The sequence below is a fragment of the Varanus komodoensis genome, unplaced genomic scaffold (assembly GCF_004798865.1).
Source record: "Varanus komodoensis strain SLA01 unplaced genomic scaffold, ASM479886v1 scaffold6_4, whole genome shotgun sequence".
Classification (NCBI taxonomy): Eukaryota; Metazoa; Chordata; class Lepidosauria; order Squamata; family Varanidae; genus Varanus; species Varanus komodoensis.
Genome location: NW_025336347.1, coordinates 18872582 through 18898320, shown reverse-complemented (window position 1 = coordinate 18898320; position 25739 = coordinate 18872582). Strand labels below are relative to the sequence as shown.

The window sequence follows — 25739 nt, the reverse complement described above, 5'->3', positions numbered from 1 at the left end:
ATGTGTGGGAAAAACTCCATTAGGATCGTAGGGCCTAGAAGAATCAACAGTCACATACAAGAAATAAGCTTGACCTCTGAATGATGATAACTATGTGCTGGAAAGCTCCACTTTTTCACTGCACATGCATAATCTTATCCTTCCTTTGCCCTTCCTTTGTGGAATTCTTCCTTTTGGCCATAAGAACAAAGAAAGATCTATTAAAATGCCTTCATACTGATGATATTCAGCTATTTTACTTCCATTGCACAGACCATGAGAAAAAAAACATGTAATTTTACTTTTCTTTCTCAAAATTCTGTGTTTCATTGCCAAAAGTTTCACTGGATTTCATTTAAGACATTTCTATCATTGTTAAGTAATAATTATTTGCTTTGGCACTGTACAATTTTGATAAACTTGGCATCAGTTAGTTTCTGCTATCCCACAGAACATATCCTGTTTCAGAGGTGCATGTGTGCTGATTGCCAGCTGGATTTTTGGAGTTCAGAAAATTAGATTTTATATTTTTAGAGAGCTTGTATGCAAAAAGGCAAATTTTCATTAAAGAAGAACATTTTCCTCTTTTGTCATCTATGACAGCTGACTCCACCTTTGTTCTCTCTCCTCCATGGCACAGAGCTTAGGGCTATTGTCAAGCACTGACTTTGAAGTTCTATGTTTATCTTAAACAGATCAAATGTTCATGAATGGCAATTATCCCTAAATTTACTCCTATTAGGTATTTGCATATAAGAATGTGGCTGTGTGATGAGTTTCCATTCTGAGGCTATGATCTTGCAGGCACATATTCAGATATAAAATGTACTTATTTTAGCGGAACTGATGCACACATAATAGAAAAAGATCACAGCCTTAGTCTATGTCAAAAGGCATTATAATTGCTATACAACAAAAACATGGACTCTTGCTCAAAAATGGCCTCCTGGATTTGTCAAGATTCTTAAAAAAAAAGAACCTAGCACATAATTTAGACCTCACAATCATAGAAAGAAGTTTGAATATGTGTAACAATGTCTATTAAAGACAGATCTCAATGCTAGGCCAAAATGCAATTTAAACTTGTGAATGGTATAGGGACAACCATTCCTCTCAAGAGAAGTGATAATTTGAGAAGGAAAGCTTGGTAGTAAGGCAGAAACAGAAAGATGAACACTTGTCAAATATGATAATCCAATTTAGAGTTTCCGATACTTAGGTTTCTATGTCATTAATAACCAACAGACAAGTTCAAGTTCAACACATGCATCTTCCTCTACTGCAGTGCTACAAAGATGAAAGAAACCTCATCTTCACATGTTTAATAAGGGCATAGTTTCATACTAGGATTGTAAATTTTTGAACTGGTCCTTTACCAGCAGTTTGATCTTCGGCAATTAGTAAGTGATCGTGATTATTTATTTATTATTATATCTATAACCCACCTTTGTTTTCCTTCAAGGAACCCAAGATGGCTTACATAATCTTCCTGCTCCTCTCCACTTTGTTATCACAAAACTCTATGAGGTAGGTTAATTTGAGAATCAGATAGTGAGACTAGAACGCGGATCTTCCAGTCCAGCACTGAAACCCATACACCATGCTGGCTCTCCAGTGCTAGGAAATACTTCACATACTAATTTCAAACCCCTTGAAAGGAACAGAAGCAGACTAGCCACTTTATTCTAACCAGTTGACAATTCAGTTCACCCAGCCTTCTGACATTTCCAAACAGTATCAAGCAACTAGTTATCTATAACTGTCCACATTTTCATCAAGTATCATTTACATTGACTGCATGTACAAGGATCTGGTTTTGGCCTTTAAAGCCCTAAATGTTTTGGCATAATTTTACCTGAAGGACCACTTATGAACAGAAGCCATTCTTTCTGACCCACTAGCAAAAGATGGTTGGTATTGGGAATAGAGTTTTCCCTGTGGTAGTCCCATACTGGTGGAACTCCCTCCCCAGGGAGATGTGTATGTCTTCACCCCTGCTCACTCAAAAAACAAAAACAAAAGGAAAAGGAAAGGAATAAAGAGAACTCATTTATTCCTTTCTGTATCTGGTGCATAAACATGCATTAACTAGTGGATTGTGTGTGTTTAATTGTAATCATATGTTCATGTTTTTGTAATATTGTAAGCATCCTTATGAGCATAGTGCTTCCTGAAAAATGCTTTAAATAAATAACTTAGGTTTCTTCCCAAAAGGGAAGAATTGTGTCAGAATGTCATTGAGTAGGCAGACATCTTACCTTGATCTAACAATCTATGCTTTTCTCACAGAATAGTTGCTTAGCAACTATATAAACATGGGTGGCAAGTCCTAAGGCCAGACCCCAGCCAGCTTCAGGTGGCTGTTCTGATAGCTGAGGGGACTGGCTGCTTTTAGGCAGCTCCCCTCAGATTTTGAGGGGATGCCTAGTCCTATTGTAGGGACATGGGTAAGCTTAATACTTGTGATGAATGTTGTCTGATGTTGTTTGTAAGGGCCTCATGAAAACAACATATTTTCTAGAAAAAGAGACGATGGGGTTCAAATGTGCCTGGAAATACCATGCTGTGGTCCAGAAATTCTTCCTCCTAATCTCTGGTGTGTGGAAACTCTGTACATTTTCATAGTGGTAAGGAAAAAAATATTTTACTGTGGCTCAAGAACACTTTCATTGTTGTTATTACTTCATGTGTTGGGTTTGAGCCCTGGCAAAATCAAATGGCTGGTGCTGCTTGAGCCAGTATTTTGACAGTTGTCTCTAAAAAGGCATCCCTTAGCAGTAAGGCATTCTGAATAGAGCCCTCTGAATCCATATCTTCTTTTTCCCTTCTGTGCGTTTCCATTCCTCCTCCTCACTTCTTCACAACTGAACCCCACTAGTGTGATCAGTTACTTATCACAAAAGAGGAACTGCATCACCAAAAGAGAACCAAAGGAGAGGGAGATTTGCATAAATTTTGTATATGCTAATTTCTATAAGTGCAAATTTAGACACAATTGCTACCAATTAAACAGACATATAATACTTCTCAACATAGTGAGGAAGATGTTCCTGTCAGGAAACTGCAGTCCCTGCCACTATCCCTTCTCATGGTTCTTTATGCTGAAACTAGACTTGGCCTGGATAGCTCTTCAGGTAAAAGATGCCTTCAAATAGTGGGCTGCCTTCTAAAGAGTAGGAGACATGGTACCCCACTATGTTTTTCTCAGGGTAAAGTAGGTAGGGAGGAAGGTCTATGGTTGCCTAGCAACTATAGCATGTTAACCCCAGGCAGGAAACAGGAGCAGCCTTAGGCATTTGATGCTCCAGGCCAAATGTAAACATAAAGTCAAAAACAAATAGTATGCTTTATTTAATGATAGAAAAAAAATCCAACATGTTTCAGAAAATCTTAAAAAAACATATAGCATCTAAAGACTTTAAATATTTCCTGTGTTCAGCATTATATACCATAGCCATGTTATAAATATCTATCATCATCATCATAGGATGCTATTAAAGCACTGCAAAACCTGAAAAAAGGCTCAAAATAGACAAACTATGTACAAACATTCAGCAAAACTGAATGAATGAATAAGAGCAAAACTGACTTTATTAGTATAATGCAATGTGTTGTTTGCTCTTCATATGCCAGTTTCCTACAATATGTTAGATCTGGGAGAAGAAGCTAGGCATTTAAGTACACAAAACCTGGTTAGAAACAGCTGCATTTCAAAAGAGTGTTGCAAGACTGAAGGCCTCATTAATGCCAAAAGGAGTCTTTGCATTTAGCTTCAAGAACCATCTGGGTTTCTTTTCTGAAAAAAATCTTGTCCATCCATATTACCAAGAATGAAAGGTCTTTTATTCTATGGGACTTATCATTCTAATATTGAACTAATGATACTTCCACAATTCCACATTTGATATTAGATTCTTTGTAGTTTTTCTTATATATTATTTGTTAGAGGAACAACATATTGCATAAATCACAAACTTGCTATTACATGCTACAAAATCTTATCATATATTCTTTCTGTGGGCTTCAAATACAAAAATATCAGTTCTCCTCATCCATGAACTGTATCCTATAATTCCAGCTGTCCATGAACACATGCACGCGCGCACGCACACACACATACCCATGTATATAAATGATTCAGTCATGCCTCACACTGAATCCTATGTTTAGTGGGCTACCCATCTATTTCTTCCTCTTGCCTCCTGATTTCATAGGGTGCTTCCAGACGGAGGGCTCCTAGTGCTACAAATGAGAAGGCATTGTGCAGCTATTCTGTCTTTTCTTCCTTTACGGATTTTCTGCGGTAAGAAAAAAGATGAAAGAAGCAGTGGGAAAACATGAGGGGGGTTTCAAGTTGAAGACAACTGTGTCTGGACCCCCCACAAAAGTCCATGAATGAGGCAGGATGATAGCTCCATAAGTCTTGTCTGAAAGCATCTATAGTCTTCCTTTTGCATCATGCCTCCCATTCCATTTTTTTTCCAACCATCCCTGTGCAGTAGAAGCACACATCAAGCAAGTGCTATGTATGAAGAGGCCTAGCCAATTAGTGCTACTAGGGTGGGCTGGCACTACCATGAAGGTAAATAATAAAATTATGGGTTTAATTACAATTGGGGCACATATGAAACAATCACATAATTGCTTAAGGACACCCCAGATTACACTATTACAATTCAGATCACATTATTATTCTTCAGAAAGACTTATTTCACTGGCTCATGCTCTAATTCTACAAAGCAAGTAGCTATCTTGCAAAACAGTTATATAGCCTGGATGGTATATAACCAGAGGTCCACATTCCTTAACTTTAAAGGGGGACTTGTTGCCTACAGAGGAAAAAGAAAAACCCTAAACTTTAGGTTTTTCTCTGACTCTAGATGTGTTCTTAGCATTTAGGAAAATTTCATTAAGCTGACCTTGGCATAATATTCTAGCAGGTATTCAATTTTTCCCTTTTGGACTATTCTGAATTCAGCCTAATTGATTCATAGAATAAATAATCCCATAGCCCATCTGGTACAACCCTGTACCTTACAGCATTGTTTTGAAATTATTTCTGATAAATGTTGGTCCAGCCTATTCTGGAAAATCTCCATGGAAAGCAGTCAGATTTCAAACTTTACTTACATATACATCATGTTTCTAACATTTATTTAAACTGGCTTACATGAACCTATCTTTTCTTTTGCATTTTTTCATAGATAAAATGAACAAATGTTTTCCCTTTTGCTTTTACAAGAGTTCTAAATGTAAATAAAATCACAGAATGCCCTGTTCCCAATTTTATTTTTATTTTTTTCAAGCTAATATATCTATTCCCTACAGCCATTCTTTCATAATAACAACTCAGTATGGAGTGGCATGGCTTGTAATCTATTGTTTGAGACACATTGATGAAATGCAATAGGGATGAAAGATGGAACTTACATTAGTACATAAGAACAGCAACACTATGGTCCATCCAGTGGTCCATCCAGTCAAGCATTCCATTCAAACAATAGCAAAACAGCTGCTCACAGGATCCCTCCCACATAATGGGTACAAGAGTTCCACTCACCCAAGGTCCTCAACAATTGGTATTCACAGGCAAGCCACATCTGATAACAGAGATAGCCACTGCACTGTGTGGCTCCTTTTTATATATCTTGAATCTCCCACAAATCAACTTCATGGGGTGACCTCAGATTCTTGCATGATGAGAGCTGGAGAAAAACCTGTATTTGCCTTTTTTCTAAGCTAAACAATCCCAGCTGTTGTAAGCAATCCTCATAGAGGGTTGTTTCATCTGCTTGTTCATTTTTGTTTGCTTATTCATTTCATTTCTTTACTACTTTACAGCCCTTCTTCTCTGCCATTCTCTGCATTTTTCCAACTCAATAATATCCTTTTCCAGGTGTGAACTGTACACAATATTCTAAGTGCAGTCACAATAAAGAGTTGTATAAGGAGAATACAATCTTGACAGTTTTATTTCCAATTCTTTTCCTAATTATACCTTTTGTCTTTTTTATGGCAAACACAGAGTTTGCCTTTTTCATGGAAGCTGCACACTGGGTTGACAGTTTCATCAGACTGTGCATGCGTGCACATGCATATGCCTGCATGCACGCGCACACACACACACACGCACACATAAACACACACCCTTTCTTGATCAGTCACTGCTAGCTCAGGTTCCATCAGCCTATACTTGAAGCTGAGATTTTTTTTTGGTCTCAGAATGCATTACCTTGCACTTGCTTTCATTGAACTGCATTTGCCATTTGATGTCCATTCCCAGGTTGGAGAGATCTCACTGGAGCTCCTCATAATCCCATAAAGCACCCTGACATCATCAAATTTGACCATTTCACGGCTTACTCCTAATTCCAGATCATTTGTGAATAAGTTAAAAAAAAACATTGATCCTAATACAAAGCTCTGTGGAACCCCACTGATGTGAGAAATTTTCCTTTATTCCCACTCTCTGATTTCTGTTCCTTACTCAATTACTGATCCATAAGAGTGCGCGCGCACGCACACACACACCATTTTTATTCCATGATACTAAATTTGCTCAGGAGTCTTTGGTGAAGGTATTTGTCAAAAGTCCAAAGAAACAATCTCTGTTGGATTGCCCCATGCTTATTGACACTCTCAAGGAATAATAGGTTAGAGATACAGGACTTAACCTTTGTGGAAGCTATAATGGCTATTTTGTAGCAGTGAGGATTGTGACCTCAGTCATGGCACACAGACCAGACAATGAGCATATGAAAGTGGTCTTTGATTGCCTGCTTCTGTTCCATCTTAGCCCTTCCCTTTTGTTCTTTCCAATAGCAGAAACACTTTCAGAACAGGGCCTCCATCTTTTGCCATGCCCACAATTAGGGCAATATGTATTCCCAATCTCATCCTACAAGCATACCCAGAATTCAGCATATATTGTCGTTATTACATTACATATATTGTGACTCTTTGCATTCATTTGGTTTTAGATTATCTTTTCAGTCAATTAGGGCTGCAAAATAAGTTTCAAAGTACTGTGGGCTATGCCTGATGAAATCTCAGAAATCCTGCTGAATGTGATTTCCAGTGGTCAGAGAGTGAAACTTTGGTGCCCTTTCGCTTCTCTGCTCTTCCTCCATAACTACACACACCAGAGAGCCAGCTCCTGTTTGTTGATCCTGTCCTTGATAAATTGTTATTTTTAGGTTTGAAGGATTGCCGAGTTGCTGGCACTGTAGGAAACACACTGGCCCTCTTTGTTTGGCATAGGAGGAGTTCCTTGAGTTAGCACTCTGGCATTGTGCTTTTAGTTTCTGTTCAGCATTGCTTGCAGCATTATTAATGTTTCCAGGTTTTTGAGGCTCCTTGAGCTAGATTTTCTTAATAGGCCATCCCTCAATGGGACTGTCTTCTCCATGTCATTGCCTCCTGCTGCTATTGTTCCTCACCTTACTACCACTTGTTTGTTTGACAGGTGGAAAGCCAGTAAGCCAGTCAGTAGTGGTATCTACTGCTCCTCCTCCTCACCACCACTATTGTCTGAGCCACACTGAGTGGTAGGTGAACAAGTAGGTTGCAATGGTAAGGAAGACAAGCAATTTCAGGGAATTCTTGTTAGTGGGCCCCTGCTGAGATGCTTTGATAGGTGCCCAGTCATGCCTATCCTAAACTCCAACCCTGAGCTGCATGCTGCATGCTTGTTTTCAATAAACCTTACTTATTAAAATTGTTATTGTTGACTTTATGTAATCTAGGCAGCTTTCCATAATATGTCTCAGATGTCATTTTTGAGATGCAGCTCCCTCCACAGACAAGCTCAAATCTCTGCATGAACATTTTGTCTAAAGCACATCATCAATATATGTGCACAAACATTAAAGATGCTCCCAGATGGAGGGCTCATAAAGCTAACAATCAAAAGACATTGTTCAGTCTTTAATTCCTTAGAAAATTTTTCTCTTTTTTCCTTTTCTCTCTTTTTTTCTTTCTTTTTCTTTTGGATAAGAAAAAAAATTGGAAGTGGCAGGAAAATTTAGGATGGCTTACAAATTGAAGATGTGATCATCTCAGGACCCCCAGTATAATTCCACAACTGAAGCAAGGCAACTGCACAATAAAGGTCTTGTCCAGAAACACCCTAAAACACTAAGCAGGGCATAGCCTGCCATATCAACACACTATAATCATTGAGGTATATTTTGAACAGTTGATAACAAAGTGTAGGATAATTATCTTTTGAAACTACATCTTTAACCAAAAGAATTGTTGGCCTCTTAGCTTTTAAATCAGTGCAGAACAGGATAAGACAAAGTTAAGACAGTGCGTAACAGACCATTAAAAGCTTTCAAAATGTATAATAATGGTGGAGTGCTTGTTAAATGATCTTTGGTTTGAGAAATGGGATATTCTTCTTTGCCTATTTGCAACAACAAAATATTGAAGGCTTTTTAAAGCTGTGGCTTTCAAGTCCCACACACATGGTTGGATGCAGCAGAACAGAAGCAGGAGTACAGGAAATGTTGCTGGGGAGTGTCTTTTCATCCAGGACAGTACTAAGGTGAGTTCAGCAAGGCAGTATGGCTTGATTAGGCCTTGAACAGACATGACCTATAACTGCTTAATGTCCCTCTGCCAGCCAAATAGACTGGTAAGGACGAGTTCAGGCTGAAGCACTCCACACATTTGGACTCTGGTGACTTAGAGTGTTGAAACAGCACTCCTGATTCTCCCAAATGAAGCCCTCTTGACAAGCCCTTGGCTCGATATATGACCCAAGATCCCAGCGGGAAGCAGGCAAGCATCTTCAGAGATTTGCCTGTCTGTTTGCCCCAGCCTGAAGAGTCATTTTGCTTGTCAGTAATAAGAATAATAAGAAATCCCTGTAAATTCCTTTTGTCTTTGTCAGAAGCAAAGTATGACCTCCACTGGCCTTATCAAACTAACCAGCAAGTTTGGAGAGGCTGCTGGATTACACTGCTCAATTGCTAATTAGGGGCTCCCTGTTGCCTGTCTTGCTCTAGCACGCCAATGGTTTCTATGGCAACTTCAGAAGCAGATGCAGGAGTGACTTCACCCAGGAGTATCGTAAAGCAGCCCAGCCACAACCTCCTGATCTCTTCCTGAGGAGAATGAAGGTGAGTGACAAGATGTCTCTTGTTAGTCACTGACAGGTTCCCAGAGAAGACCCAGAAATTCTTCATTCTTGCCCCTTTCTAATTTTTAATAAAATCAACCAGTATGCAGATGATACAATTCGCATAATATAGTACTCCAAACAAGCAAGCAGAATGACTCCCAATAGCACATCCAGTTTATAAAAGGTATATAAATTTATTTAAAAAAAATAAAAATTCATAGATTAAAATGGAAATTCTTTAAAAATTAGGATGAAACTTGTTGTCATAAAACACCAGCTTCCATCACTGATAAGAATTTGTTGTCGTTCTAACTTACTGTTCCTATTGGTACCGGTTCAGTTATTAAGCCAGACTGTGACATATTCCTATTGGAGACTAAATTTTATTTATTTATTTATTTATTTTTCCATTTATATCCTGCCTTTTTCCTACAAAGGGCTCAAGGCAGCTTACATCATTCTCCTCCTCCATCTTATCCCCACAACAACAACCCTGTGAGGTAGGTTGGGCTGAGAGTCTGTGACTGGCCCAAAGTCACCCAGTTGGCTCCATGGCCGTGCGGGGACTAGAACCCGGATCGCCTGAGTCCCAGTCCCATGCTCTTAACCACTACACCACGCTGGCTCTCTAATTCTCTTCTTGTATGTCAGCATGAGAAGGCCTAAATAAAAATCCTAATCCAAACTTGATAATTTATTTTGTCAGAACCTACCTTTTTTGTTTTTATTTTCCTCTCTCTTTTAACCTTCTCCCCTCTTTCTGAACATCCTGGGTTTCAGTTAAGGTGAAAAAACAAATAGTTCCTGAATATAGCCACATCATCTATGGAGATAAGCAAAGTCCCGGGTATGAAAGTTGAAAAACTTGTGGCATAATATGTTGTAAAATATTTTTTTCTGCTTTTAGGAAGCTGGAGTAATGTGGTAGCCTTCAGTTATGATCAGTTTTATGAGGAAGTAAATATCATACATTTAGAACCTAAGCTAGATGCAACTTTAAAAACTTTCTAATTACCAGGAATGCTGTTAACTGCTTATTAACTGTCCTGCTGCTATTTTTAGCAGCTGTTTTGAGGGCATTTATAGTGGAGAGGCAGATGTAAATTTCTCAGATAAAATAAGATAAATTCTAAGGGTTTGAGGTTAGCATTAGTGGAAGTTCTCCTTTTCTATTCTTTGCTGTTACCTGCTTATGAATGGAATCTCAGATTCATTGCAAACTGATTAAAAATAGTTCATTATCTTTTGTCATGGTTACATGGAAATACTAGCCCTGTCCTCCTTTTGTAAAATCTATCTGGTGGGATTTGTGATAGAGCTAAGCCCTATTTAATTGCTTGGTCAATATTTATTTAATTTATTTATTTAAAACATTTCTATGCTGCCCCATTCACCGAAGCCGAATATCCCAAGCTGAATGCATCTGGGCACTGACAGTAAGAGGTTTGACAATTGTCCCCATTCGTGGATGAAGGCAGCTGCCTTTTAATTCTCTTTTGGGCACCTTCAGCAGTTTTGACAATAGATAAAATCAGGACTGCCACTCGATAGTGCATCTGCTTTCACAGTGCCTCAAGTCCTTTCAATTTGTAGCACTGCAAAGGCTGGAAACGGAGCAGCCTATTGTAACCACTGACTTAGCTCATGTGACTCTACATCTGTGCTGCTCAGATAATCTCTTGCTCTGATCCTTTTTATTTGCTAGGAAGCACTCCCACTGCTTATTCTCAAATCAAAGTGTTAGTTCTCAGCTTATTTCACGCAGGGATGAAATTGTAAACCCAATGTGTATCAATGGGAGATCTGATCTGATCTTGGGGTAAGGTAATTAGATGCAAAATGCAGGGTTCCTGTTCCCTAATGTGTGTGTACATTTGAGCAAGTGCTGTTTTTCTTATGACATGACAAACCCCACCTGTTGAAATTGGAATTTGGAGTTGTACCTTTTATTAAAGGTACAAAGGTGCAGCTATTTTAGGGTCAGAAGTAATGCTTGGAATGCTGTTTTTGGTCCCTAGCCACCTTATTAAATGTTAATCAAGGTAAATGTTTGGTAACAGTGTCACTTTTCTAGAAAATTTTGTTTTGTACAGCTATAAAGGAGATGTGCCATCTCTCTTTGGGTTTTGAGACCTGTGTTGCTTAATGGTACTGACTTTATTATAAAGCCTAAACACCAGTGCTTTTTTTGTCATAGAACACACCGGAACAGAGTTCCGGCACCTTTTCTCGACAGATTCTCCAAGTTTTAAAAATAACTTTTGAAAATTTGATGTTTGGTCCACATGGATTTGAATCGCCTTGTTGAGTGTAGCAGGTCGGCGGCAAAATCACTAAAACGGTGCATACGGGCTGCTTGTGTGTCAAATCCGATGCATGCGTACTTCGTCCGCACTGGTTGTGATGGCACTGCTCGGCTTGTGATTGGTTGTGTGGTGGCACCCCAAGTGCTTACTGCATGCAGCGACCATTATGTTTTGTTACACAACTGATGTGTGTGGGTGTGTGTACAGTGATTGACTACATGCAAAAGGTAAATAATTTCATGAGTTCCGGCACCTTTTTTCTTACAAAAAAAGCACTGCTAAACACCAATGAAGGGGTGGGACAATTTACTTCCCCCACCAACTCCAGAAACAGCTATGTAGAGAACAGAGTGGTTTTTGAGAACAGAGAAGGGAAGTGCTATAACTTGGCAGTTCAGAACATGTCTTGCATGTAGATCATTCTTGGCTTTATCTCCAGCTTCTTCAGAGACTGAATTGTATCCTGTGGTATCACTTTGTTAGTGCAAATAGCTTTGCTGTAGTGGAAAGAATACAGTTTTAATTCCACATGCACAACCATTTGCACAAAAGTTTGCAAAGTTGTCTGCTAGCATTTTCTCAATAGGAAAAGGCAGCAGAGTTCCACTAGTGAAGAAAATTTTCCCCTAACACTATGTTCAGTGTTACTCAAGTAACTGAAGTAGCAGGGCTCAGAAGAGTAGTGCCTGAGACTCTGGGGGAGTGCAGCCATCCAGAACACTGAGCTAGATGGACCAATGGTCAGAATCAATTTAAGACAGTTTCATATGTTCAGAAGTTGGCCATATTTGCTATACTGCAACTGGCCTTACAGAGTGACTAGGCTGTTAATGCCTGGGAACTCAGAGCTGGGAATCAGGGCTCCTCCTCTCACAGTTGGTGCTAAAAAAATTGAGCCTGCTGCTTTCCAAGGTCAGGATAGTAACCTTGAAAAGTGGGGAAAGGGCACACTGAAGACAACAGCAGGTAGGGAGGAGATTGGGGAGCCAGGATATGAGGTATCCTGAAGCTTCTCCAGCCTCTTTTGCTCCTGCTCTGTGCTGCTACAGCTAGATATTCAAAAAGCCCACCCAGCAAAAGTGCAGAGTGAAAGGATGGAGAGGCAAAGATTGTCTCTGCTGCTCCTTCCACTTGCATTGTACTCCTGTAAGCCTCTGAGTTCAGGGATTTATGTGCATTCTGATAGGACTGCACTATTAATTCATTTGAATGTGCCCATTTCAGCCACTAGGGCAGATCTCTTAAGGAGTACATAGCTTTGCAATCTATATAGTTTGAAGACAAGCGAGGTGAAAGGACAGTTCCACAGCTGCCCTGTTCCTCTACTGTGGGACAGTCACCCATCTCAGCAGAATGAAATGGACAGAGTTCTCTCTTAGTGGTTTATATGGGTGCACCGTATCAGGGACTTGGCTTAGAGGTGCCAGGTGGCCAAAAGGCATGTCTTTACCAAGACAAGGTGAGCACAATGTGTTCAGCTCTGAGAACCAGGTAAATTTACTTGAAGGCTGTGCTTCAGACTCTGCATAAAACTAAATCTGTTCACTGGCATGCTATATAGATGCAGGCTGAATCTGGATTATTTTTATAACACCATGTACATATATGGCACTTGGCAAGTAACAGTTTTGATAGGTTTTCAAAGGTCATTAAAACTAGATACAAGGAAGTAACACAGGAAAACTAAAATGGGGAAAGAATATGTGATTATTTTACACTTAACATGGTTAAAATTGGTTATTGGGACCAGATAGTTATTCCAGGTTTTCTAGAAAGGTGAATTTTCAGGAGAATTTGGAGGGAGGGAGGGAGGGAGGGAGGGAGGGAAGAGCCACATGGAAGCATTTTGAGAGAAAAGGTCATTGTAGAAAGGGCAGTGTCATTTCAGGGAGCAAGAGATGTTTGAACAGTTGCAAGTGATGGAGCTGAATACCGAACATCACAGGAAGGGACATGTTGATAAGAGAGTGAAGAGATAAAGGGTTTGGGGGTGGGGATGAGGGTGAGAGTGAACAAAGCTGTGCAGAGATTTGAAAGCCAGGATGAGAAGCCTGTATAGGGACTTACGTAAGAGTATGAGCATCACATGATCACACCAATGAAAAAGTGAATAATTTTCGCAGCAGAGTGCTGGATGAAATGAGTTGGCTGAGGTGTGATATTGGAAATACCAGAGAGAAGGGATTTGCAGTAGTCAAGGAGGCATATGCCAGGATTTTCAAGGAGGGGGCAGACAGTAGACCTTTGCAATCAAGGGGAGAGCAACTGCCTTGGCGATGGACTAAGGGTGTGGGTGCAAATAATAGAAGAGTTACAGTGATTGCATGTTGCAACCTTATTGCTATGTTATTCACCCCAAGTACAGGATATGGTTCTTGAAAAGTACATGAGGTGATGCAGATAAATCCCTTGCTGCAATCCCCAGGGTTGTAGAGTACGTCATACTGGCTCAAATATCACAATAGGGATGATAAGAGATTAGCACCTTGAACACTCTAGTGCTCCAGAGAAACATGAAACACCAGGAAGACAGAGGTAGAAACTGTTTATGAAGGAAATTCTGGCCCAAGAAAGCAAAATGGAAAATTCCTGTAGCCACCAGAGTGTGATAGGTTGTGATAAGTCAGCCTGGAGGAATGTTGTCCATGGTGTCGCGATGGGTTGGACACGACTTCGCAACTAACACAGAAACAGAGCAAGTCAGAAGGGGCCTCCCGGACCATCTAGTCTGACCTCTGGCACCAGCCAGCTCTGCTCACGACATGACCCTTTCTAGGTCAGGGGTGGGCAGACTTCAGGCTTGTTGGAGTTGTTTTGTTTTTTGACTAGAATCTCAGGATCTTCCAGCCAGAGCCAGATGCAATAGGCATACATCCAAGCATCAAAGAACAGGGTTCCTGTGAGCACATTCTGAATCGGTTTCCGGTACTAGAATTGAATGGAACTAACAGTCCTTTCACAGAAGAGACTGTTTCTGGTTACCCCAAGCTTTCTTCATTTGAGCTGCTAACTAGGTAGGAAAAGCTGCTCTGAGGCTGATATTGTTAATCCAGTGGGAGTCAGAAATCCTTGCTAAACTGCTGTAAAGCACTCAGAAATATACTAGTAGTTCCTGATATATCTTCTGTGCCTTTAGAACCCTGTTCTAAAGCCATCCAAGTCATTCAAGGGTCTTAGCCTTAGAGAAAGCATGCTAAAATATATCTGTAATAAAAAGCATACCAGAAGGTATTTAACCTTGTAGCTGCATCAAAATCTTGGAGATTTCAGTGTGGGAGACCCAAATTCAAATCCCTTCTGCTCCATGTGGTTCCCTTTGTCAAGATGTTGCCCCTCATCTTAACTTACTTTCCTGCCATTCACCTGAATAAGAATTGTGAAGCATTCTGTAAAATCAAAAGTGTGGTGTTTCTTTTGCTTTCTCACTTTTGCATCCCATCCTTCCTCTAAGGTTTCAGGACAGCATATATAAGGTTCTATTCTTTTATCTTCACAATTCTTTATGGCACATGTTATCTCATTTGGGCATTATCTGAGTCAGTGACTGACCCAAGGGAACCAAGAATTGTCAGTTGCCTGAACTCAGAAAAAACTGGGATTTGAATTTATGTTGATACATCCACTTGAATTGAAGGTCTGATAGCGTGGTCACTCTAAATTTTTTACTTTTGATAAAGCAATTCACTCCATGCGGATCTAGGATGGGGTGAAGGCCTCCATCCCTCTTCGGTACAGTGAAGTACCTCAAGTTGAAACTGTGCTGTTTGTCTGAATAGCTAATCTTTCAAATCACTTCTTTACAAAGTAGTGTGCTTACTTCCTCTAGCAGGACTGGTGAAGCCGGTGTTCTTCGGACTGCTTCAAGAGGTGCAGTGTTTCAAACTCAATTATATACCCATGCTCTATAATGGAAAGAACCCACTGATCAGAAGTGGTGGATTCCCATATGGGGAGATGATGTTGGAGTAGATCCCCAAATGGGAGAGGTGAGCTTGACAGAGGACTAGTTCATGCTGCCCATCAGTGCTGGCATTTGTCCGTATCGACACGCTTCCTGGAAGGTTGGTGCAGAGGAGCATTGGTATAGTGAGGACGGTTTGTCTGTGCTGGAAGGACTGGTGCCCCATGGGGTATCCCTGTTGCATAGGTTGGAAGGGGCAATATTGTGGTTGTCTGTTCCAAGACCATTTATGGTTGCGATGCTGGGAGGGTCCCCATCCCATTCTGCAAGCTGTTGGATGTGCCTTGTGGATGCTGTCCAGTTTTTCATGTTTTTGAGTGGAAGTGTCTGGTCCTGTTGAACATATATTTTCCACTTGTTGTTTTGTCTTCTCTGGGGGGTTACCAGCTCGTAGCCATGTATGCTGTCTGAGAGCCACTGCACCAACAAGTACACTGGAGTCACAATCTACATGATACCTTGCTGTTGCCAACCTTTTGGAAAGCTGCATTGCCTCATCTGGCTAGGTCCCTTGGTTGGTCAGGAATGAATGCAGTGAGTGACTCAATCTTTTGCCATAGGAAGTATTGATAGTGGGCCATAGTGGCCTCATAATTGGAAATTGGGATGCAGCAAGGAGATGGTCTCAGTGTCATCTATATCGAGGGAGGACAGAACAGAGGCTTACTCAGTACCGAGATGCCCTGTTCCATTGTATGTTGGTATGGAACATGCTTCCATGCTGAATGAGAATGCTGCTTCTTTTTCTTCTGCAGCTTCTCCTTCCTGGGATGTTTGTCTTTAGTAGTCCCTTTGGTCTTGAGGTGTTTCCTTTTCTCCTTATGAATCTTAGGAGATTGAGACCGTCCTGAGTGCTCTTTGTCAGCCTTGGTGCTCTCACCATGATCGGCATGTGGAGGGGCACTTCCTTTGGTGGTTGAAGGGCTGGCAGGCTGAGCCACAGTAGCTTCTTTTATCGTGATCAAGGCTCTATCCCGCAGGATTTCTTGAGGCAATCTTCTTGGTTCTTGTGAGCCTGTTTGGTGAAGGCTTGGCAATGGACACATTGGTCCATGCAATGTCCTTCACCTAGGCCAGGGGTCGGCAACCTTTAACACTCAAAGAGCCATTTGGACCTGTTTCCCACCCAAAAGAAAACACCAGGAGCTGCAAAACCCTTTTGACATCTAAAATGAACACTGCATATATCTTTTTTACCTTAATGCTATGTATATCCATTATGATTTAGCTGCAGCTCTTGTTCAGTCACTAAAAACTGTTATTTTTTAACCATACCTTATAAACTAGTAGGACTCCTTTCATATATTTTGAATAGGAGAACAGCTTCCTGAAGAGTCAAAGTCAGTGCTAAAGGGCTGCATGCATTAAACAGCAAACCCCATAAGTTTGTCAGCAGTAAAAGCAAATGAATCTACCCATGTATCATTAAACATTTGGTTTTCTTCAGAAACTTTTCTTCGATTTATCCATGGTTGGCCTACTGGGGGAAGTCGCAGATATAGGTGTGTTTAGTGACTGATTAGCAGATAAACAGTCAAGTGATGTGAAATGTGACAGGTCCCAAGCGCAGCTTTTATCATTCAAAGGAAGGAGATTACATTTGGACAAAGAGAATCTTTTCAGCAGTGGTTCGTGTAACATGAGAGCCTGCAGGAAGCTTGTTCCACTCTTTCCCTGCAATGTCACAATTTACTTGACCTGCTAGCACAGCGTTCCTGAGTGGATGCCTCATCATCACCTATTGGTATTTTGTAACTTGGAGCCTCGGTCCCAGATTGGGGGCTGTGATGTGTATTTTGGGCGATGGAGCCACAGCAGAGGGATTCAAGAGCCACGTGCAGCTCCAGAGCCGCGGGTTGCCAACCCCTGACCTAGACATAGCAAGCGGAGCAAGTGTGTGTCTGTAGACGGCATCTTCACTCTGCACTGGCCATACCTTCTAAAAGCAGAATGCTGCACCATCGAGGAAGAATACAAAAACAGAGGGTAGAGAAAGATGATAGACCTTTTAAAATCTATCTATCTACCTATATGGGGGGTGGGATGTGTGAGGGGAAGGGGGAGAGGGAAGGGTTGTGAGGAAGGTTTGAAGTTATGGTAAGGTTTAAGGTTGCAAGGAATTTTGATTGAAGAAAGATAACGTTTAAGGTTTATGGAGCAGTTTGTGAGGGAAAATCGAAAGCAATGTGAGAACCCAAGGCACAACGAATGGCAGTCAAAAGTGGACTGGCAAGGGGGTGAGGACTCCGCCCATTTATATGAGGGAGTGGGGGAGCGGAGTTCCCACCAAAAATATTACTAGCTGAAAGAATCTTCCTGAATACAAGCACAGTGATGCACAGAGACCACAGTGGAGAATGGGGGCCGTCACATCAAAATGTACTGCCATAACACAAGCTGAAAACTATTTTTAAGAAACAGCTGCAAAATTAACAAGTGACACATAGTGAATGGGTATGTGAGTTCAGCAGGGTATGCTGCAAATTAAGAAATTTAGGCAAAATGCTCCAGAAATGGAGAACAGAGACAGAATGATTGGAAGACCAAATGCAGAATTCCATGCTGAACAACAGTGAAGTTTATATTTAAAACAAGAGATAAAGGGCAAGTTCACATGACAGAACAATCCACCCTGCGAAAAAATCAATGCTTCTGACACACAGACAATCTATGGTTCTCTCGGCAGACAGTCACATTTACCCTTCCTTCCCTCCCCATTCCCCCTAGCCTTCCAGCTACTGTCCCAGAGTCCTGTCTTATTTCCCCCTTCCTGCTTCAGTTGTGATCCCTTTTTGCTAACTTTTTCTCCCCCCGAGTCCTCTGCTACCACAACCACTGACAGTCACCCCACCAATGTGCAAGCAGTACTTAAAAGCAACTGTTACTAGCTTGTTTCCTATTTTACAGTATTTTTTGGAAGATACAAATGCACAAAATTTCATTTTTAATTCTTTGGTCTTCCATAGGTGTACACCTATGAAGGACCAAAATGATCAAGCTTTGCATGACCAATGTCCTGCTGTCTGCTGTAAAAGGGTAGTGGGCAATACCCATGCACTTTGACCAAGAGAGGCTACAAATTTTTGTTGGACAGAAAAATATACAGCCATAAAAATTTGCATGTCCTACCATCTCCAAAACAAATACTTAAATTTGCTAAATAGGTTGACAGAAAAGAACCCTTCCTTTTGACAGCTGTCAAAAGAAACTGCTCACAAAATGGGCTGGGATGTAGTTTTCCCTTTCCAAAGTACCTAGATGCTTATGGCAGTGTGGGAAAGGTGGAGGAGACTGAGAACATTAAGAACTAGAGGCTCACATCTGTAAGGGGGTGATGAACCATGGCTGGGAGATATGACTTTGAGAGCCAAAGCACAAATGACTTTCCACAGCCAAAGCAAAGCCATATTTTTCTCAGTACCTAAAGCTCTTGATTCTTTGTACCATGCTTACCTGTGTGAGAGAGATTTCATACCTGTTCCACTGGTGCACTTGCAAACCATACATTTTGCTGAGGGATCATCTTGTTTGTGCTCTTTTCAAGGAAACCCCTTCAAAGCACATATTCTCCAAGCACGACAACAGGCATGCCTTCCCAGGATCAGCAACATATTTTGAGAATGTGAGTATGGTGGTGGTTTTAGGGAGGACTGAAGTTAACAGCCCTTGTGTCTTTCATCTTATGTTGCAAGAGAGCTGTCAGAGACATTGCTTGATTAGAAACATCTTGTTTATTCCCAATGTGATTACCTCTCCATTGGCAGACTTGGCCTCCAGGGCTCCTTCAGGAATTAATAACACCAATCAGCTGGCTTTTAAAAGCACAAGTTAAGAGCTCTGTGCTATATGCAGCAGCAGGATAAGGCTGTGACTGCACTATCTGTTGTCCATAACTTCACATCCAGTGGGTGCCTGCCTGATACAATCCAACAGCTGGTTAGGAGTAAGTAAACAGGACAGAGCTGTGCACAAATAGATTCAGTATCAGCTTATCCTATGTCTTGTTACAACAGTTGTTCTGTAAAGTTGCTCCCACATCTGAATTCACTTGGCATTTGCCAAATATTTTCCAAACCTGTCTTTAAAGCCAAAATGGCTGGAAATATGAATTTTTTAAAATAATTCCTTTTTCGAATGATTTCTTGTATTGAATAATGGAATGCATGTGGGAAAGCAGTGCCTTTCTTAGTGCAGAATTATGCACACATGCGCACGCACACATGTAGTGTATATAACCTGGATATTAGGTACAGTTCCATATGATATAATTCCACCAACCACCTCAAATTTGTAAGAGTCATGAAGATCAATTGTGCATCTCATATCCATCTGTCCAGAGATGCACAATTGTGGCATGCTGGTGATTTTGTGGGTGGGTGAATGAGTGATAAGCATCAGGTGGTGGGGACAGGGATTTCAAAGTGAAGGTAAATATAAGGTAATAAAAGCAGCCACAGAAAGTTGTGCAAACCCACCTGCAAAGTTTGCCAAATATACATTCCAGCTGGTCAAGTACTTGATTAGCCAGTTTGTACCTTCTACAGCTAGCTTTACATCAGATCAAACTGAGTATGTATCAGACATTATCGGATAGCTTTTCAGGCATCACCCTGGGAAACAAAGAGGTATTTTTCTACTGGTGATGTTGCCAAAACATAATCCCAATTTGTAATATCAGTTCGAGTGGTACATGATTCTCACCTGCACCATGTCCTAAGAGTTCTCCTCAAACTTGAAACACAATCAGAACTGTATATAAGCACCTCTTCCTCCACCTTTTACTCTGCTCTACATCCTCTTTGCCATTTACCTGGTCTAGCAGCATCAGTGATGGAGGACAAGGGAGAGAAGATCCCACTGGAAGCCTGCCTGCCTGCCTGCCTGCCTTTGCTTCCTGGAATCTGGCAATGCTGCAACAGTAACCAGTTCCCCAGGTACAAAGGAGAAAGGAAAGCTAGGAGCCCTGCAAAGAATTCTTTCTTTGCCAGTATTGCTCTTGATATGGCTACCCCAGGTCAGGTAGGGGGGCAGGAGCTAGAGGGATGAAGAGAACTTTAGAAACCCTCATCCCACTCTCAAAAATGCTCTTATGGGTAAGATAATAGGAGGTTTGAATTCAGACTTAGTTTTCAGAAAAGAACAGCTACTGTTCCCACATCCAGTGGGATGTGCAAATGGAAATAGCTGAGTTCAACCCCAAATTGAGTTCAGAATAGTTCATGAATCACTAGTTTCTACTAAATACAGTGAGAGTACTTTTCAATGGTCTTCTAATTTTTAAAGTTTTTTTTAATCTTAACTTGGCAACCTTCCCATTTTTCTTGCTCTATGTTTAGACGGTTCTATTGCAGTTCTAATATGAATGGTCTCTGCACATTGTTCTGTGGCAGGGCTTAGGAAGAAGGCGAATAGAGGGGAGCCTTCCCAACACCCATAACATAATCGACTGGATTCCCCTGAAGGAAGAATTACAACGTGAGAGGCCCCTCATTTCAAGCTACCAGTCTGACTTCCGCTCCAGAGACAAGGTCCCTCAAGTCTTAGTCTGTCACACCAACTTGCAAGGGCAGTCCCTCCAACGCACACCTAGCACCACTTACCAGCGTACATACCGGAGCTACTGTTTGCGCGAACCCAGTCTCAGTATAGTCAAACAGCAAGAAGCCAAAGAACCCAAACTTGAGGAGCCTGAGGCCCCCGCTCCCACCTCCACTGAGGCCCCCGCTCCCACCTTCACTGAGGCCCCCGCTCCCACCTCCACTGAGGCCTCTGCTCCCACCTCCACTGAGGCCACTGTAACAGATGTTAGCACAGCTGCCAAAGCCCTTATTCCAGGACCTTCTTATGGGCCTCCTATGCCTCACAAGCCACCCCGACTGACTGTCTCAGACTGTTTGCGCTGGCACAATTATTGACTGCACACCTGATGTTTCCTCTCTCTCCGTCAGAGGAAAGTTAAATGCTCCTTTGTACTGGGTAAAATGGGAAAAATAAAACCTTGCTGGACTGTGGAACATCTGTCATATATAACAGAAGGGACCCTGTGAGTTTAACATGCCTCCCACCACCACCACCCACCCACATTTTGTCATGATAATCTTGTGCATGTGTTTGTGGGAAGAGCTCATGAAAGGAAAATTACTGCTTCTTTAGAATCTTCTTGAGTCTTAACAGCCTTTGGACATTGTCTTATGTGACCTTAATGTTGCTTCTTTAACTTTAATGTTGCTTTTTAGCCTCTCTCTCTATTCATAATTGTGAATGACTGAATTATAACTTAACCTATGCTAGAATACAGATTTTAGTTCAACAAAGAGCCTAGCATGAAGGTGAAGTTGCACTTAAACCTTGATTTGCTACTTCTGGTACCTGGGAATGGACATGATATAAATAGGCATATATTTAGATTGTTTTTGAAATCAAAGCATCTCAATTCCCCTCTCCTGCACTAAAATGTTGTGGCTGGAAATTAGAAGTTGAAGAGATGCTACAGAGCAAGTGTTTACGATGTACTTTGTGACATCCTCATGGAAATATACTGAACCCTAGGGTTTATATCAATGAAATATTATTTGTAAACTGCCCTAAGCATCTTACTCTGGAAAAGTTAATACAAGTAAAATAATTCCAACCAGTTACCCCACTTGATGGGGGATAAACAGGTAATTCTTCTTTGTGGTCTCAGTGCATCACACCTATGAATTCTCTGTCCACACAAAGTTGCATTTCAGGAAACTTCTTTAATTGAGGAATTTTTGGGGAAGCCCCCCACTGTCCTAGTACACATGCCCCCAGCAGGTTCCCACCTATTTTCTCAGTTCCTCTTGGACCACTATTGTGTTTGCCTCATAGGAGTGTCATTCATTCTTTGAACTGCTATTTGTGAAATAAGGTTGAGGTTTTATTCATTCTTTTTTCTGCATTGTTCTCAGTTTCAGTTTCTGATTTAATATTTTTGTGATTGCTGTTGCCTCACGGTATATGGTCTCACAGGCATCCTTTCATAAATGCAGAAGAAAGCTCTCAACCACAGGCACACAGTGTCTATGCCTATTGCCAGGTATTTCCAAAGCAAGCATGCCAAAATAGATTGGATTGATAGATGATTCTGGCATGTTTACCTTCTGTTTAGGTTCTAAGGCCTTGACTGGCTATCATGTTTCACTGTATGCCCATCGCTGATTTCTACATTACGGCAGTTATTTTTTTTTTCATTTTCATCCTCTAAGGAGGATTCAACACAAACCAGATGCTTTCCAACCCATGAAGGCTTTCCCCCAGGGTTCAGTTTGAAAGTTTCTCTGCCGCCTTTGTCATGTTTAATTTCAGCAGTCTGTTTCTGTTTTGGTTCAAGTGGAGTCTGTCCCTCTTGCACAAGCCTGGTTTGTCCCAAAATGTTCCCCAGCACCTTACAAATCTGAACCCATCTCTCCCTGCACCATCATTTCACTCATGCCTTGAGGCTCTTCAGCTTTACCTATAAATAATTCCAAGTACCATCTAGCTTTTGTCTGAACAACAGGTCACATTCCATTTTGTTCTAGCCCAATATTGCTGCCTCCTTGGAATAGTTTCTATCCCTGCTCCATTTTGCTTCTTCCCTCTACATATCCGTTTGTCTAAATCTCTTGAATATGCTTTATCTTTAGCCTATTCGATAGATAGATAGACAGACAGACAGACAGATATTCATGCATTCAGGTATATTGACTTAAAGCAGAAAGAGGGCAGGGACTTGCCCACAACATCCCAACATGCACTAGTTCTATTTCTTACCTTTCTGCATTCAGCACCAAGGGCTGAAGACGTTTTCTAAATGTGTTCATCTGAATGCACTAGCTTCCTTCCTGCAATGGGTTTCACTGATATGCAGGTTTTTGGATGGCAGGGAGGGCATAAGCACATTCAGTGAGAGTGTGAAAGTCAGTGCTGGAACTGGTATGCATGGAGATAGTGAGGGTGGTGCCTGTGTGTGCCCTCTCCCCACGGCAACCCTGCACGCATTCACCTGAACAGGGCTTTTGATCGAATGGCTTACCATTTGACCAGGGCAAGCTGATTTTTTTGCAATGGTGGACATGCACTGTCTTGGCCTGATCACCTACTATCAGCGGATTCTGCAATGACTGCCTACAGGCAGCAGCTGAGAGCTAAGTGCAGAGTTAGAACAGGGAGAATATGGTGTTGCTAAAAAGTGGAGTGGATCTTAACACAGAACCCAAACTGAATGAGACAAAAGGCCAGGAGAAAAAATCCACTTTTTATTGGCATGAGGTGCTACACCACCTCCTAGGCACTGAACTAGAGGGCACCTTATGTGCTACATGAGACACAGACTGGGTTAGGAACACACCACAGGGCGTCATGGCTACACCCAGCCTTTCTAGAATCAATTCAGCTGAGCAGCGCAAGATACATGAGCACAAAAACAACAATGACAATTCGAAGAAGAAACTCTGGAGTACCTGCTCTGCTCAGTAGCACCTTCTTTTATTTCTCCCCAGGGCCTGCTGAGGAAACCTTGCTGCCCTTTACATTGAAAGGCTAATCCATGAAGTCCAACAGGCATGGCAAGAATGTGGCAGTGCTGTGTCCTGGGCAGCATAATTGCTTAACCACAAATTCATCTCCCAAGCTGAACTCACATTTGCCATGCCATCATTCACTGTTTTCTTGGTAGAGCTGTAAATGTGAGTTTTATTATTATTATTATAGCGCCATCAATGTACATGGCAGTTTACAGAGTAGCATAAGCAAAAAGAGAGAGCAAGAGAGAGAGTGGTCTGTGCCCTGAAGAGCTTACAGTCTAAAAGTCTGACAGTGGGGGAAATAACAAAAGGGAAAGGGAGCTGAAAGGAGACTTGGGTTTGGGAAAAGCAATCACATTGCCACTTCAGCCTGAGCCCAGCCCAGCCCAGCCCACATTCTTACCACATCCATGTGGAGTCTGGAGACTCTGCAATGCAGAAACCATGGCTGCACATACAGGGCCTTTGGTTTCTGCTGTGGAACTGATAAAACCTGCTCCATTGAGCCTAATTTGCTCCAACGGACACAGGGAGCTCAAGGGCTTGACTGCTCGCCCTGCCTATAGGACAGATTTCTCCAGTCTCTGGAGCTGCTTTATGCCCTGCAAAGATAACGCAACTCAATTGAAGAACAGCAAAAAGAAAGGGAGCCACTGTAGTGATGAAGCATGTGTTCTCCTTCCTGCTTCCTCAGCTGCACTTCCTGTTTCCAGCATGAGGCACTTTAAATCCACTTGGCTTGTGTGGGCAGAAAACCATCCATAAAAGAGCATTGTTCAGACCTCTTCCTGGAGGCGCAAGGCCTCCACTGCACTGCTGGGACCCTGGGCTACTCCTCCGATAACAAAGAGCAGGTGGGCAGCCTCCAAACTGGAGCAGGAACAGCGGCCAGTGGGCATGGAGGGCAAGGGTTCCCACTTCTTCCTTGCCAAGTTAAATCCTTCTACAGATCCCAGAGGACTTGACTGGTTCCCTGGAAGAAAAGGGAGAGGCAGATCCATGAGCCAAGCAGTTGTCCCAGCACAGTGAAACTGTTGGTGCAGCTTAGCAATTGCAATACCATCCAATAGAGGCCCTGGTAATGACTGCTGTGTTTAAAAAAAGAAGAAGAACAGTACAGCTGAGCCGCTCGCCAAGTCAAAACATCTTCCAAGAAGACATATTGTGTGGCACATCCTGTTGCGAGTATCTGAGGGCTTCATTTACAGCCCAATGTGATGTTTATGAAAGGCAGAGACTCAGAGCACAAACTCAAGCCAGAAACATTGCAGGCAGATCCTGGCACATTTCTCACCAGCACCCTTTGCCAGCACCCCTGGCACTACTAACTACAATAACAGGGTTTGTCAGTGATCCAGTGCCAAAGAAAACAGACTGCACATTTTCAGAGAATCCCTGCTTCCAACTCCCAGTCCAAAGCTGACCTTTCTGGGTTTATTAATTTTAAATTTTATTTCTTGTATTTTATCTTTTATGTTAGCACATCTTGTCTAGTTTTTAAAGAAAGATGGAAAAGCTGGCCAGAAAGATTTTATTTTCTGTGGGAGGTGGAAACCATTACAGGCAGTCCTCCAGCCATGCTTGGTCCCAGCAACATTAGCAAAATATGTGGACCTGTGGGCATTCCACAGCAGACATGTCCAGTCTGCAAATGACAGGCAAAGCTTCCCTATACCTGGGAGACCTGCACTGCTCCAGCAGCACATGGCAGAAGCAGGAGATGGGAGGCCTGCGACTCAAATGCCAAGGAGGGAGGAGGAAAGACCCAGATTCAGGAAGGCACATGGCCACCCATGTCCAGAACAGCTAGCTCAAAAGACAACGGTCGGACTCTGCAA

At 41.8% G+C, this 25739-nt stretch overlaps 2 protein-coding genes across 2 annotated transcripts in view; one reads left to right on the top strand and one right to left on the bottom strand.

Annotated features, from left to right (window-relative positions):
• Positions 1 to 2399: 2399 nt before the first annotated feature.
• On the top strand, positions 2400 to 21288 carry CUNH3orf84 (chromosome unknown C3orf84 homolog). Its single transcript, XM_044451710.1, has 4 exons — positions 2400 to 2426; positions 8991 to 9104; positions 18918 to 18995; positions 20764 to 21288. The coding sequence occupies exons 1-4, from the start codon at positions 2400 to 2402 to the stop codon at positions 21286 to 21288; spliced, it is 744 nt and encodes a 247-aa protein (XP_044307645.1).
• A 2325-nt stretch (positions 21289 to 23613) lies between these two features.
• The window catches only part of KLHDC8B (kelch domain containing 8B), a 34770-nt gene continuing 32644 nt past the window's right edge, over positions 23614 to 25739 (bottom strand). The window contains exon 6 of the mRNA XM_044452101.1: positions 23614 to 24874. Within this exon, the coding sequence (XP_044308036.1) occupies positions 24678 to 24874 (197 nt within the window). The 3' untranslated portion in view covers positions 23614 to 24677. The remainder of the gene's footprint in view (positions 24875 to 25739) is intronic.